The sequence below is a fragment of the Antennarius striatus genome, chromosome 17 (genome assembly GCF_040054535.1).
Source record: "Antennarius striatus isolate MH-2024 chromosome 17, ASM4005453v1, whole genome shotgun sequence".
Classification (NCBI taxonomy): Eukaryota; Metazoa; Chordata; class Actinopteri; order Lophiiformes; family Antennariidae; genus Antennarius; species Antennarius striatus.
Genome location: NC_090792.1, coordinates 15,705,619 through 15,720,824, shown reverse-complemented (window position 1 = coordinate 15,720,824; position 15,206 = coordinate 15,705,619). Strand labels below are relative to the sequence as shown.

Here is a 15,206-nt window from a genome sequence, read left to right as displayed (position 1 = left end):
ATGTTGCACTTTATGGATCATTTTTAATATGTACTGCAAGGTGTCAAGGTGCTTTTAACTCATTTTGGTCCAAATGCTTTTATAACTCTGTGGAAGAGATGGAAGAACAGTTAAGGAACGTATTAATCTATACTTTAAAGGACAAGCACAGAACATATAATATATGTTAGTCCAATACAAGCTAAGAACTGTCGTCAATTCTGATCATTGATGTGTCTCATGCACCGATCAATAAATCTGACAGTATTTTACATATAAAGTAAACGAGCTTACTTCAGCATACTGTCTATTATTTTTGATAGTCTTAACATTTTGCTCATTTACACAAATCTAAAAACAAACTAATGTGGGCAGAGAAAGTGAGAAAACATTTTATGTCCCCTGTGGAAACAAACTTATTGGATCATTCTTATAAATTTTATTTGTACCACAAAGACTTGTGAGATCAATGTGGCTGAGATTCCAAGGATGTTGTTTGTGTAATATTGATCATAAAAAAATACTGTACAAAATTTGAAAATGTATATAGAAATGTTGATTTTTTTTAGATACTTTATAATGAATTGTATTCCTGACATCCTGGTGGTGGTCGATTGATGGAACATTCATCAACAGGTGCAAAGCCAAGTATAATACAGTACAAACAGTAATATAATGAAGGCAATCATCTTAAAGGAGCAGTTCACCCAAAAAAATAAAACGGAACTTCACAATAAAACCATCAAAGTATTCTTTACACAACTAAAGACAATGGGGACTAAAGAAAACAGAAAATTATTCCACACAATTCTGACACTGTCACTCAAATCTTCTGAAACCCAGATTTCTAAATTGATTTGAGGATATTATTGCTGCTGTTGCTTCATATAGTAAAAAAAAAAAAAAAGGGAAAATACAAACTAACTCCAACTAAATAATAATAAACACATGGTCTGTGAATATTTTAGCTTCAGAAGCTTTTTTTGGTTTTGGGAAAGAAATTTCATGCGACTTACCATCAACATATACATGAGTAAAGAAAATCTGACTCCATTTTCAGGTGAACGGTTCCTTTAAAATAACATTTCACGCAAAATTTAAAAAAAAAAAAAAAAATCAGGGTAAATTCTGATAGTTTTCCTTCTGATTTTTCATTCAAACGTTCCAGCTGTGCTGTCATTCTGAGACATCCTCTGCCCAGAATACAGTCAATGTGAACGCAGTGACGTCACTGCTTTCTTCATACTGTCGCTTTAATTTGCAGTCATGGGGCAGGATCTGCACCCCCACCCCCCCGTTCTGCTGGACTCGGAGCGTTTGCACCCAGCACAGCTGCTGCAGCGCATTGACTGAGGCGCAGGCTGTCGGAGGCGGTTGGACGCGCCGTCGCTGGTGGTGTTCGGGATGCCGGAGATGTGCAGCCAGGTTGCGCAAACACCACCCAGCTTTGCGTGAGCGGCAGGCCGGGCCTTAAAGAACGCGATCTCCGCCTTGATGGTATCCGGGACCCCCGCTCGTTCGGCTCTGTGGATGATAAAGAACTCGGGTAGAAGGAAACGGTCAAGATGGCAGCTGTGCGCGCACCGATCGAGAGCTGATGTGGTGGCATTAGTGGTTTTCTTTGGAATGCGCGTCGCAGGATCGCGCAACAGGATGCGTGTGGAGGAACGCCGCTGATCTCCTTTGCATATTTTGCATATTTTACGCAAATTGCAATGTGTGTCGGTCAGGGTGTGGGCTGTGCACGGGGGAAGGGCTTCTTCACGCTGCCGCTCGGCGGTGCGCGCTGCGCCCTGCAGGAGGACAGATAGACGGACACGTGCTGGACTCGGAGATCACCCGTAGTAAATAAATCGCCTCTGTTCCTGCATACATTGATGGAATTCGATCTGAGTGATTTCACAATCGATTAACATGGCTGAGGCACCCTGCAACGAGCCCCCGTTAGACATAGATCCGGATTTCGAGCCCCAGAAACGGCCGCGCTCTTGCACTTGGCCCCTTCCCCGTCCGGAGTCTGGTGCGGGCAAGCCCGCAAATGACACTGACGTAATCCCCGAAGAGGAGGATGATGAGGGGAGTGGCGATGCCCAGAAAGCCAGCGGTGGTGGTGGTGGTGGTGGTGGTGGTGCTACCAACCCCAGGGAAACAAGTAGCAGCATCTCGATCTCCAAGCCCGTGGAGGTCCAGCGGGAGCCCTGCAAAGAAGAGGAGGCCGCCGATGGCTCGCCTTCCTCGGCGCAGACCCCTCCGGCCGCCGCGGCGCTCAGCGGCTCTGCCTCCCAGCAGCTTCGGAAGTCCTCCGCCCGCAGGAACGCATGGGGCAATTACTCCTATGCAGACCTGATTACCCAGGCCATCGAGAGCTCCCCCGAGAAGAGGCTGACCTTGTCCCAGATCTATGACTGGATGGTGAGGTCTGTGCCGTATTTCAAGGACAAAGGCGACAGTAACAGCTCTGCTGGCTGGAAGGTGAGCTGATGCTGTCATCACTACAAAGGGCAGGCTGTTGCTATGGGATGCAGAGGCTGCACACACATGTACAGGTTCAGTAGAAGAAATATTGGGGGGGCAAACCTCTACCAAATCTAAACAGTCCCCCTTAAATTTAGTCAAGTGTCATCTAAGAGCAAACTGGAATTCCAGGTGGAAAAATAATGAGATATTGGACAGGAATATGTCTGATAAGGCAGAGAAAATGTATAAATAGTGCGAAAGTAGCAGCCTTTTATTTTTCCTTTATCCATATCTCCTCCAGTATTGAATGAGGTTTATTCTGGTCCATCCTCCCACCAGGTTTCACGATAATCCACTCTAGTTTTTGCATCATCCTCCTAGCGGTTAATTTCACTTTCAAACTGCTCACACCCCAACAGGGGGGCTTCTTCTCACCAGCTCCTGCTTCTGTTTGATTTTTAAGGATTAGTTTGGCCTGGAAAAACCAATTCGTCTGCTGTGGATTCAAGTCTGATGGAAGCTTTTGTAGGATTTAGAGAAACTCTGGAAGTGGGTTAGTAATCCAGTGGATGCAGAGGTCTGGTCCATAAAGTAAGATCGTCAAGTATGCCAGGTTTAATCCAGTTAGTCTGACTTATTCTGTCCTCCTTCTAGTCCAACATAGTCTAAGATTTAAGATTATTTATGCTTGGTCTGGTGGTAGCTAACAGGATGTTCATGAAGTAGTGACCTGATGAAAAGAAACAATTTTACTGACTGGTATTCTGTCAGATTATGAGTTTTTGAAAAAAAATAAGAGCGAATCAAATGAAGTGACTAGTGAATAAATACATTTACCAACATATGCATTTAATTGTATGATATTTAACACCAAACCTTTAGGCTTATGTGACATAGAATAAGTTTTCCTCAATCATATCATGGTAGCAAGTTTTGCATTGGCAAAAATATTTATTGAATGGAAGAATGTTCTTTGGGATTTCATGATAAAAAGTAAGAACTACGATCACGAATCACAGTCACTGATAAAAGAAAATAACAGAATGTTTCGATACAGAAGTGATGGGTTATTAAAGTATCTTTACCAGATAACCCATCTAGAACTAGTCTGGATAAGCTCATGGTGTTGCTGATTTGTTGGGTTTATTTAAGTCAGAGGTTGGAATTTAATTCATCAGTTTGAAACAGATTCCAGGATGTGGATTTCCTTGTAGAAATTAATTCTATATGTAAATGTTGTGCTTTTGTGTGGAAATGACTTCAAAACGTGTGTGTGTGTGTGTGAGTGGCTAATTCATCTACACAGAATCAAATGGTTAATTCCTCAGACGTCGTTTTGCAGCGGAAGGGGTTAATGTTTCAGAAATGCTGGCATCAGCAGTTCTGAGATGCTTTCTCGCTGTGTGACATTCAGAAATCGGACTAAAGGTTGATTGGGGGGGGGGGGGGCTGTGTGGACAACGTCCACACTGAAGGACTGGACTGGTCCCCCACCCACCCACTATAACACCAGACCCCAACAGGAGGATCCAGCCTGAGAGGCGGGGGCTCCACCCTGCTGTGTGCCACACTGTCTCTTCATGTGGCACCAGAATCAATCAGCTGACTATAAATTATGTAGGTCAGTGTGAGAGAAGCTCACTGTTTCTCTTTGGATCTGGCACTGGTTAAACTGGCATCGCTCCATTCGCCGCTCAGAACGAGGCTTTTGCTCAAAGGCTGCTGCAGAGCTGCTATGGCTGCATGGGGGAGGGGCAGGCAGGAGTAGCTCTTTGTGATTCATCTCCTTAAAACGCCGTACGGATTGTACCTGTGCAGCATTCACATCATGCAGGGTCCAGAATCCAGAACTTGCACGAGTACAGGAGGAGGACACACGATGAAAAAGTGTGAAAATATTCATCTGCTCTGCAATAATTTAGTCTTCTATCCAATCTCTCATCCTTGACATTGTGGTGTGTTCCATCAGTGTGATTGCTGTTGTGCCATAATGCAATTTAATGCCATGCAAGAAGGCAGATTCTTAATCCATGACCTCATAAGTTACCAGAGAGTTGAGTCAAACGTCTCTGACAGACAGAGACTGAATGGCAAGAAACGAGATTTAAAAAAACTACAGAGCTGTACTGTTATATATATCATTGAAGAAAGATGGTTAGAGAGAAGTTATGAACGTGTTTCCTTTATTTTTATATCATTTCTGATCAAAAGCTAAATTGTTGCTCCGATTGCAGTTTTGAAGGAAGTCAAGTAGTGATCCAGAATCTATTTCTGGCTCTGGATGCAACTCAACTCAACACCATATCCCGAGTGTTTGGAAGAAGTTGTGGACAAAAAAAAAACATGCTTGATCACATGACCTCCAGTCTTAATTAATGGAGGGAATTAAGGAGGAAATTCAACAGAAATATTGTCTTTAGATGTTTGTTGTACAAATATACACATACGAATTATTCATTTCAAATTGTTGTGTTTTAATTATGAACCCAGCCGTCTGGTTATAAACCCAGCGAATGGAAATGGATGCTGTCCAGCGGATGAGGGAATGTGGAGGGTTTGGTTAAAGCCGCACTGAGGTGGCGTGAGTTAAATGTCAGGTTAAAGGTTAAGGCTGATGATGGTCCATTTCTTTCAAATCAAGCTGATGGATGGGCATCGTCTGTGTGGACAGAACCAGATTCTCATTCCTCTGCCGTGGAGATCCATCCAGTCATTCCTAAGCTATTGAGAATTGTAATGTACAGGGACTACATGTTAAATCTATTACTTTTTTGACTGCATGGTGAGGAATCTTGATTATTTCATTGGCAGAAGTCCTCAGCTTTTCCAGTTAAGATACATTGGGTAGAAATTAAGAACTACGGGCTAAATTAAGGATTAAGCTTTGTGTGCTTAGTTGATTAAAAGTGTTTGCTCGTCTTCCTGATTGTTAAAGTAGCTTGAAGCGAAGGTTTGATACCAATTGGTCTTTTTGTTGACTCGGTGAAAACAGTGAGAGCCAATTTTGTTCACATTTACATATTCTGAAGCCGTTGTGTGTTAACTTGGATGATCCGTTCTCTGGTGATGTTGGCCTTCGGCCAGTAGAGATCGCTGCAGACGGTTCTTCTGCAGCTTCTGCAGTTTGGCTTATCGTGGCTCCGTCCTTCTGGCTCCAGCTGTTTCATTTGGGACGTGGTTGGGAACACCTCCAGGGAAATCCTGCAGATCTTTTGGGAGCTGCCGAAATAGGGTACAGTGTGAGGTGCAAAGGAGGAGCGTCTCCTTGAAGAAACGGCACGGGTAGCGTATTGTTGTTGAATTGAACTGTCTTGTACCCAAAAGCCTTGTGGGACGTCTTCAACATTTGTGTACCTCATGTTTAGGTTTTTGAAACCTTCTGTATTTTGAAGTTAATCAAAAATAACATTTTGATTCCCTGAAATACAATATGGTGTTGGCTCCGTTTAAGGCTAAGATTACTGCTAACGTACTAGCAGTAGGCTACATACTGAGCAACCAAATGCTGAAAATATCCAATGCCTTTTCCTTTACAGACAATCTGCAGGAATAATCTTAAATGTAATCATTTCCACTTGTTTTTATTGCAGAATTCCATCCGACACAATTTGTCCCTCCATAGCCGTTTTGTAAAAGTCCAGAATGAAGGAACTGGGAAGAGTTCCTGGTGGATGGTCAACCCAGAAGGAGGTAAAGGAGGCAAAGCCCCCCGGCGGCGGGCGGTATCCATGGATAACAGCAAATACATCAAAGGCGCCCGAGGACGCGCCACCAAGAAGAAAGCCTCGCTGCAGGCGGCTCAGGACGGCAGCTCCGAGAGCTCATCCAGCCTCTCCAAATGGACAGGAAGTCCCACCTCCCGCAGCAGCGACGAGCTGGACGCCTGGACGGACTTCCGCTCTCGGACCAACTCCAACGCCAGCACCCTCAGCGGCCGTCTGTCTCCCATCCTGGCCAACCTGGAGCTGGACGAGGTGCCGGACGACGACTCGCCCCTGTCCCCCATGCTCTACTCCAGCCCCAGCAGCATGTCCCCCTCCACCGGCCACACGGGGCTGTCCGATCTGGCGGGAACCATGAACCTCAACGACGGGCTCTCTGACAACCTGATGGATGACCTATTGGACAACATCAGCCTGACGGCGTCCCAGCAGCCTCCTCCTGGAGAGGAAGACGTCGGAGCAAACGGTCAGGGGTCCTCAGTGTTTACCTTCAGCTGCTCGGGAAGCAGTCTGGGCAGCCCCTCCGGCGTCTACGGGTCCAACCCTCTCTTTAGCCCTCCGTCCATCACGAGCTTGCGGCAGTCGCCCATGCAGACCATCCAGGAGAACAAGCAGACCACCTTCTCCTGCGTCTCGCACTTCAGCGATGACCAGACCCTGCAAGATCTCCTCAGCCTGGATTCCCACGGCCCCGCCAACGTCATGCTCACGCAGTCGGACCCGCTCATGTCGCAAGCCAGCGCCGCCATCAACCTGCAAAACTCCCGCCGGAACACCATGCTGCTCCGCAAGGACCCCGCGTTTGCGAACCCCGCCGGCGAAGGTCAGGCTGAAAGCGCTTCAGCTCCCGGTTGGCAAGCTGGCTTGTCGGCCTCTGATAACGCCGCTAAGCAGCCACACCTGAAGACCCCCGGCAAGAACGCGTCTATGCAGCTGTCTGGTCAGGATCGCTTCCCCGCCGATCTGGACCTGGACGTGTTCAACGGCAGCCTGGAGTGCGACATGGACTCCATCATCCGCAACGAACTGATGGAAGCCGATTGCCTAGATCTCAGCTTTGACTCCCGCCTCGCCTCCGCCCAGAACACCAACAGGAGTTCAGGAAGCTTCTCCAGCTCCAAACCAACGTCCCCTCACAGCTGGGTCCCAAGCTGAGAAAACTCTTGTTTTTTTGGAAAGTTTGGAAACTGTAAATTTGAGTTTCACCGGCCTGTCTTGTAGAAAGAACATACGTAAAAGTGTAATCATGTAGTATTATTTTCATTATTTCTAATGTGAGGCATTACATTCGGTACTGTATTCTAAGTGTCTGAGACACTTACTGGTATCTCCACTGAAAAATATCTTTGAAAAAGATCAATGCCTAGGTTGGTGTGAGAACAACACTGGGAGGGGAAGTACAGGACACTTCATTTAACACCGTTTCAAAAGCATCGACTCATGTCAGTCTCAGGGAATCACTCATATAGTATCACAAACGATACACAACACTGAAGATGAATAATGTTTTCCACCCTGCTTTCTTTTCTCTTTCAACACGTTTGCCAAACCAGCTGTCAGACTGAGTGACGGCCTGTTTACACACACAAAAAAAAAAAAGCTGCAGAGAATGTTTCATTATTACGTTCCAGTGGAGGATACTTGACATTTTTAATCTAGGATGTTTCTTTGAGAGACTGAATAGACTTTTTTTTTTTTCCTCATTGATACACAGAGTCAAGCACCAAATATCAATCTGTAGAGGCTTAGGGTTGTTATCCAGATGTGATCTACATTGTGTGAGTTTTGTATGTAATGTTTTATTTTCTGTTCTGGAAAGTTTTACCCTGTGATTTTAGTGACTTTACTGTGAATTCCGTTCTTTTTGAAGAGGTGCATTACTCAAGTCTTGTTGATGTGGTGTTTCTGCTGCAGATCCATTTCCACCACTCCTCATTGTCCTCCTCTTCCTCTCCCACTTATTGCAATATTAAAAGTACCGGTCATTATAAAGAGTTTAGGACAGAATAAATGTTTAGTGAACAACATGATTTAGCTCAGTTTGAGCTAGTAGACAGACCACCTGTAGAGACTCCACGGCGCTCAATGACAGCACTTCAGAGTTAATTTGAAGGAGTTCTTGGTGCTATAAATAAGAACATAGCCGGGAGGGGCCGCACACGGAGCACTAAACTTTATCAGCACTAAGGCAGACGCCGAACAAGGAGGAGTGAGAAGAGGTTGTGTTGTAACTTAGAGCCATTTTTGTTTTCGCCATTGGAGAAAGAAACAGTATTTTAAATATTGCCAAAATATTTCTGCGTCTAAAGTGGAAATAAGAGGAGAAACAGTGTATAGATATTAAGAACTAGTGCTGTGAGAGCAAAAAAAAATGGACATCAGCAGAGTTTTTGTAGGAACAGCAGGATGAACTTTTTATTTTCCTTTTATTTTTTTTATCATTGGGATAACGGCATTTGTAAACGTATTTTATTTTCCTTATGCACATATGTGATTCCGTTCATTATATTTTAGGGCGGTGTAGAAGCACTTTGGTTTTGATGGTTTGCTCACTACTTTCACGTCACGAACCTTGTTTTGGTTGTTTGCTCAAATCACATTTGGTTGTTAACAGTTCACTTTCATCGCTATAGCGACCTTCATGTATGTGAACACATCTGTCCAAACAGCAGGCAGCTCACATTGTTCGCTTCTGAACAAGTCACCTGCAGACACAACAACAAAAAAAAGATGTGTGACGACTCACAGCGTTTCTTGTGCATTGAACATGTTTTTGGTGCAGCAGCACTGATGAATAGCTATGTTCACATCAGCAGGCTGAAGTTATTTCAGTCAGATTTTGTTTTCACTTGAATGTCGCAGATTAAATTTTATTATTTCAGGATTGTGTGAATATCGTTACGGCCGGCTTGTAGGCCACAACAAGTTAGGGTAGGACCTTAGGATCACGGCCCCAAAGGACCAAGGCCCTGGGGCCATGATAATGTGAAAGGAAGATATTTACCTATCATGTTTGAATTCAACACTGGATTCATTTTTGACCCCTGACTTAAAAAGAACAGTCAGTTTGAAGATCATCAGAAACAGATGACAATTCAGATTGTCCCCCGTTGGTCGTGTCCCCCTAAAATCTGACAAAGAGTCCCCCGCCCTCCAAATCTGCCTCAAGTGTTTCCCTCTGGTGACCCAGATGACTCTCGTAATAACAAATCGGGTATTCTGGAGGACAGATGTGTTCACATTGGAGCGGGTCATTTATTATGAACAAGGAATATGGGAACTGATGAATGATGTCTGTAATTTGAGTGATTTAAATTTAATTGGAAAATATCAGATTTTTGTGTAACAGGTTTTTGGTTTTACAAAAATAAATTTTGCACAACAGTGCTTCCAAATATCTCGTTTTGATTGCGTCCTAAAATTACACAATAATTTTTGGGTTTATTTTAATTTTTTAAAAAAAGCTCACTGCCAACCATGTCTTCCTATTGCTCCTACAAAAAAAGAGAAACGTCATTGTAAAGTGTACCTCCACAGTTCCCATCATGGTTGTATCAGAGATGGTGCATGTAAATAAAGCTTAAAGAACCACTGAAAATTGTTTTTTTTAATTATTATTATTGTTATATTTATATTCCTTTTGTCTCTAGAGGAATTGGAACAGTTTCAGACTTGACACTGCAGTCACCAAGGGTCTGATTTCCTATTGGATCATCACATCATGAGCTAAGAACCAATCACACGCTGTATCCAAGAGGAATGAGATTAAGTGAAGGTTATGGAATACATGACTGGTGAGGTGTGTGCTGCTGAAAAACCAGTGCACAGGGCATGATGTCATATTTACACACCACAGTGTGTATCAGAGATAACATAAGAATGGTAAGGTAAAAAAAAAAAAAAAAGCCCAACATTATGACAGCATATTCTAGCAAAAGCAAGACTGCAGTGTGACGATAGCGCCCCCTGTAGGTCGGTCACAACCCACATGACAGACAGGAAACGGTGATTCTTGGATGTTGTCTCCATGGTTACACCACAACAAGTCAGTCATGTGGAAGCAGAGATGAAGCAGAGATTAAGCAGGACCGACCGAGGTGTCCCAGTTTGTGAAGGTGTTTCTGGACGGGGGAGGGGGGAGAGCCCCGCCATGTGTGATGTCTACAGGGTGTCCTCCTCTGTCAAAGTGGAGCAGATGGAGGCGGAGGCGTCCCGTCAACTCTCAGCACTCATGGAGGAAATACAAGAGAGTGGATTTCCAGAAAAAGCAGTGCCCTCCAGGTGTGGAAGGTTATGTATTTATAACTCCTGTTTTGTTTTGTTTTGATCTTTTGGTGTTTGTTACTAACTCAAACCACCAAGCAAGTTGAGTTGCACAAATAAAACGCTTAGAGTTTACATTTGTATGAGATTTTTTATGATTCTTCAATAAGAAAAGATGCATAATCACTCTCTAAATGCAATGTGGTCAAAAATTTCCTGCGCAGTTTCAGTTCTATCTCACCTCCAAAGGACATTTCCTTCTTCCGTGCCGAGCGAGAACTTGTGCTGAAAAGAGGCCTCCAGGTGAGACTGGATTTATTTTATCATGCAATTAATTCATTTCTCTATTTCAAATTTATTTTCAAGTGAAGAACATCCAGGAAAATGTGAGCTTTTAAAAAAAAAAAAAAAAAAAAGGCTGAATTGATGTTTTCTTTTGTTATAATGAACATTTCCTGGACCGATCTGTCCTCCTGGCTGCAGGTGGCCAAAGCTTTGCCGGTTCAGTCTGAGGCTGACGTCATGCAGAAGGAGCTGGACAGTTGTTTGAGTATAGAGTACACTCCTGACAGTTTGCCTCTTCTACTGCACCAGGTGAGGACAGCGGGGCCCCAGCCGCTCAGACCATAAATCAAAGTTCTTCTCCAAATCCTGTCATGTGTATTAAATATGCTATACATATACAACCCATTTCAGAAACAACCCCTGTTGAGTCAAAAGTGGGTATAAATTCATCCTGCTTTCCTTTTCATCTGCAGTTCTACACCAACAGATCATATCACTTGGCTCACGTCAAATATCTGCTCATGCTGAGATGGAGGAGATTCTGTCGCCATGCCGGCGTCATCCAGAAGCTTTACCCCCATTACAAGGTGAGTCTCAGCTTTCTTTCAACTCTGACACATTCTCAAGAGGGGATTTTTTCCTTTTCTGCAGTTCACAATGGAGATTCACACTTTGTAAAAGCCAAAATTCACATGTGAGAAGCTAAAAATAAAGAGGAAAGTTTGAGAGAATTCATCTATTAAGTGCTGCAAAATAAATGAAATGCATTCATCTATTTATAAAATGTACACAAGTACAATACAAACAGACCATGCTGAACATTTAGAATACTGGCAAAAGTGCAAAAACAAGAAACATGAAATTTTGCCAGATGCAGATTGAAAATGAACAAAGACGTCCCTGCTGGTGTTCTTCCTCAGGAGCTGGTGTCACGCTTGACAAGCGAGTACGAAGACGCCGTTCAGAGATCTCGCAGACTGGCGGCCAGCAGAGAGATGATGCTGTGCGACAGAGGAAACCCTGCCAACCTGCTCTCTCAGCAGGACGTAATTATTTACCTGCGGTGGCTGATCTGCCATCTGCACTCCGTTCAGACCATTCACACCTTCATCAGGGTGCTGCACTACCTACCAGCTGGACACGGAGTCCAAAAAGAAGCAAAGGTCACTGAGGAAACGCTGCGTAAGAGAGAACGTGTTGATGGTGAGACTCAAATTGAGGAAATTTAAAATTAAAGTGTATTATTGAAAATAAGACCCAAATGTACACACTCATTTCATAAATTTTGGCACTCAGGGTTTATTTGTTAACTGATAAAAATATTTTGGTGTTTTGAGATCAGCAAGACAGAACAGTTTTTAGAGTTTGGAATGGTCTTTGCTAAGGATTTGTTTTCTGAGATTTACAAATAAGGCTTTAAATTTAAGTAATGCTATTATTATTATTATAGGGAGCATCAAATAAAACAAGGGATGTAATCAATAATAATAGTTGCGATGACCTCTACACAGCTTTGAGGTGATTTTGTGGTTGTTTTCTCTGCACACACTGACCTATTGGTCCTTCAGGTGCAGCTGACAACATTCCGCTGCACACTACTCACCTGGAGGACTTTCTACCGGAGCTTCAGGCCGCCATCTCTCACTTCGACCTGCTGTACGACACCCAGGACCTCAGGACCGCCGCTGACCAGATGGAGCTCTTCAGCATGGTAACAAACACTGACCGCTGGGCGAGGGATGAATGGACGCTCAGCAGCAACTGGACACCAGTCAGGATGTAAGTGTGGATCCATCTGAGCAGGTGTGGAAGGAGTTCAAGTCCATATTCAGACAGCAGGAGCAGATGAAGACGTTTCCTCAGTACGATGGGACAGAGGTCAAACAGAGCCACGGGGGGAGGAAACATCTGAGCTCAGTCCTGAGGAAGGAGGCCAACTGGATCCCCTACATTCAGGTTGGATGACCGAATGTGACGAGAAAATTTAGATTTAGGTCACTGAGAAGCAATAGTCCCGTCGTAGTTTAAGTCATAACTTGATTGCATGACTCAGAATGTGGACTTTGTGTGTGTAGGTGAAACCCAGACGAGATCCATGGCAGCAGAAGCTCATCGCTAAGCTAAAGGAGAAGAAGTCTGTTGATGAGCTGCTGAAGATACACAGCAGGTTTCTTCAGGTGCGAATCCTGCTCTGAATCAGGTCTTCATAGCTAGTAGATGAATAGGATTTATTACCCTGATGAGAAAGGTCATGTCAGTCCTTAGGATCTACTAAAATGATTCCAGCATCTTCATCTTGTTGTACTCTTCCACATCTGATCAGGTCCCTGATGCGTCTCTTGTGGCTGCAGCTTTAAACGAACACGCCGCTCATGTCGTGGATTCAAAATCAGCAACAGCCTCCTCAGTTTCTCATCGCATAGAGACGAAACACAAGCCCTCTGAGATCTGGATGAGTATTTACCACACGGCTTCTCTCCGTCAGGCACGTATCACCCGGTTTTCTGCACAGAGGTGGAACCGCTCACTGTGTTGAAGACATAGAGGTAAAAGTTCCATCTTGTCTTGTTAGGAGACTCTTGAAATGAAATCTGGAGGCAGAGGGGGCTGCAATGGGAAGAGTCACACATCAAGTTCAACGGGTGACAGGTGTGTATTACTGATGCAGTAATACACACAAAAATCAGAGAAATACAGTGTAAAACCTGTACTTACCACATTTTTAGTGACAGTCTGGAACTCCTGGATGATAGTTTAAAGACAGGAACCTCAGACCTTATCGTAACCAGCGGCGCCTACTTGTCTCTGGTTTACCTGCGTCATCTCAAAGTCAGACAGCTGCAGGTGAGGCAGCACATGGTGAAAATCCACTGGGCGGAAAAATCCCAAGGGATTTAACTGGACTGTCCCACCCACAGCACGTCTCTCTGGGCCTGCTAAACTATCTGCGCTCTGTGGAGAGGACGCTGACCTTTGACCTGGCGGGTCTGCGGCTGGAGGAGGGAGAGCTGTGCAGCACGGCGGAAGAGACGGGCTGGATGAATGCAGCCAGAGTAGGAGGAGAGGCCGGAGGTCTGGGTTCACTCCAGTACAGCTACAACACTCCTGTTGACTACAAGGTGACGGCGTGTCAAAGCGGTGGTTTGTTTGGGATTAGAACACAGACTTGATGCGTAGAATAATTTTGGAACCACCAGGTAATATCTAAAAGTTTTCACCAGAGGAAACTGAAGTTAGAAGGATCTTAAAAGCTCCATAAATATCATAGCAGTCATGCTTTTTTTTTTTTTTTTAAATTTCAGATCCGTTGCTCAGAGTTCATGGAGTTTGCCGAGGTGGAGAACCTTCATGATTTCTACAGCTCAGATGGTCGGTTCATTCACATTCAGGACCAGAGAGGCTTTTACATCATGTATGACGCCGCCTTGAAGGACCTGGAGGAGCTGGAGAACGAGCTTCTTCTAGTCGGCTCCTGTTTCATCCAGAGAGACAGGATTCACAAAATAGGAAAAGTAGAGCAAAGCGACACCTGGAGGGCGGACATGGACTCCTGGGCTGGAACCGATGTGGACCGTGTTGCTGTTCTTCTTGACTTATGGACATGTGAGACGGAGTTTTTGGAAAGCAAAGTACAGGTTTGTTTTCATTAACCTCCACTTTCAAGATCTTTGTATCTCTCAATCAAATGTAAGGATTCAGGTGATGATGATGATGGACTAAAACAAGTGTTCATCTGACGGTTCTCCTTCTCCAGCTCTTGAATTGCTACTATGAGGCCTACCAGCATACAGCAGGGACTGAGGAGAGGTTTTCAATTGCTCAGGTTATTACTGACATCATGCACAGAAGACCACAGCTGGACCCGAGTCTGGCATACTTTGTTCAGACCTACAGGAGTGAGATAGACTGCCTGCGACTCCACCAGCAGCTTGTTAGAGGCATTTTGAACAATCAGGTAACAATTTTGAAAAGTTTAGGTCAACACAAATGAGATGTTTCAGCAAAAAAAAACTTTCTAGATGATCAATCTGCTGATCAATCTGCTGTGTCTTTGTTCAAACCAAGATTCGGTTTTGTTGCTCAAACCATGTCAGTTGCTCAAACCCCTTTGTAAGGTCAAGGTAGCAGCATTACTGATGTCTTTGACCATTCCCTGGGTTAATGAGAACTGTGATCCCACCTTCAAGATGATGTTGTTTGTCTCATCAGATAGAAAACCAGCGGCAATACCTCCAACGCATCTGGAAAGACACCCAGGAAGCCTCTGTTCATGATTATGGTCTTCCTCTGAACTACATCCCAAAACACCTGGTCTCACTCGGAGGCAGCAGGCGAGTAGAAGTCGAACTGCTCTGCGTTTGATGTCCTCCCAAAGAGTATTGATCGTCTTGCATTGTGTTTGCAGCCCTGCCCCGATGAATATATTCCTCTTGGAGGTTCATCCGTCCCTCTTCCTGGCGTCTGCCTTCTATAACGCTTTAGCTCAGGCCCAGTCGGAGC

The 15,206-nt window shown here is 44.4% G+C and overlaps 3 protein-coding genes across 3 annotated transcripts; all 3 read left to right on the top strand.

Annotated features, from left to right (window-relative positions):
- The first annotated feature begins 133 nt into the window (after positions 1–133).
- Positions 134–9,744, top strand: foxo3a (forkhead box O3A). Its single transcript, XM_068338468.1, has 2 exons — positions 134–2,451; positions 6,027–9,744. The coding sequence occupies exons 1-2, from the start codon at positions 1,894–1,896 to the stop codon at positions 7,311–7,313; spliced, it is 1,845 nt and encodes a 614-aa protein (XP_068194569.1). The 5' UTR covers positions 134–1,893; the 3' UTR covers positions 7,314–9,744.
- A 1,871-nt stretch (positions 9,745–11,615) lies between these two features.
- LOC137611264 (uncharacterized) lies at positions 11,616–13,604 on the top strand. The gene is made up of 6 exons (XM_068339367.1): positions 11,616–11,909; positions 12,275–12,662; positions 12,782–12,883; positions 13,030–13,191; positions 13,279–13,355; positions 13,433–13,604. The coding sequence occupies exons 2-6, from the start codon at positions 12,450–12,452 to the stop codon at positions 13,602–13,604; spliced, it is 726 nt and encodes a 241-aa protein (XP_068195468.1). The 5' UTR covers positions 11,616–11,909; positions 12,275–12,449.
- LOC137611462 (uncharacterized) lies at positions 13,480–15,206 on the top strand. Its single transcript, XM_068339688.1, has 4 exons — positions 13,480–13,825; positions 14,009–14,341; positions 14,461–14,661; positions 14,916–15,206. The coding sequence occupies exons 1-4, from the start codon at positions 13,745–13,747 to the stop codon at positions 15,066–15,068; spliced, it is 768 nt and encodes a 255-aa protein (XP_068195789.1). The 5' UTR covers positions 13,480–13,744; the 3' UTR covers positions 15,069–15,206.

Excerpts from the sequence above, each read along its gene's own strand:
- foxo3a (XM_068338468.1), top strand. The coding sequence starts at position 1,894 with ATGGCTGAGGCACCCTGCAACGAGCCCCCGTTAGACATAGATCCGGAT. Across the intron at positions 2,452-6,026 it reads ACAGCTCTGCTGGCTGGAAG|AATTCCATCCGACACAATTT; the intron begins GTGAGCTGATGC and ends TTTTTATTGCAG.
- LOC137611264 (XM_068339367.1), top strand. The coding sequence starts at position 12,450 with ATGGACGCTCAGCAGCAACTGGACACCAGTCAGGATGTAAGTGTGGAT. Across the intron at positions 12,884-13,029 it reads TACACAGCAGGTTTCTTCAG|GTCCCTGATGCGTCTCTTGT; the intron begins GTGCGAATCCTG and ends ACATCTGATCAG. Across the intron at positions 13,356-13,432 it reads TCAAGTTCAACGGGTGACAG|TGACAGTCTGGAACTCCTGG; the intron begins GTGTGTATTACT and ends CCACATTTTTAG.
- LOC137611462 (XM_068339688.1), top strand. The coding sequence starts at position 13,745 with ATGAATGCAGCCAGAGTAGGAGGAGAGGCCGGAGGTCTGGGTTCACTC. Across the intron at positions 13,826-14,008 it reads ACACTCCTGTTGACTACAAG|ATCCGTTGCTCAGAGTTCAT; the intron begins GTGACGGCGTGT and ends TTTAAATTTCAG. Across the intron at positions 14,342-14,460 it reads TTTTGGAAAGCAAAGTACAG|CTCTTGAATTGCTACTATGA; the intron begins GTTTGTTTTCAT and ends CTCCTTCTCCAG.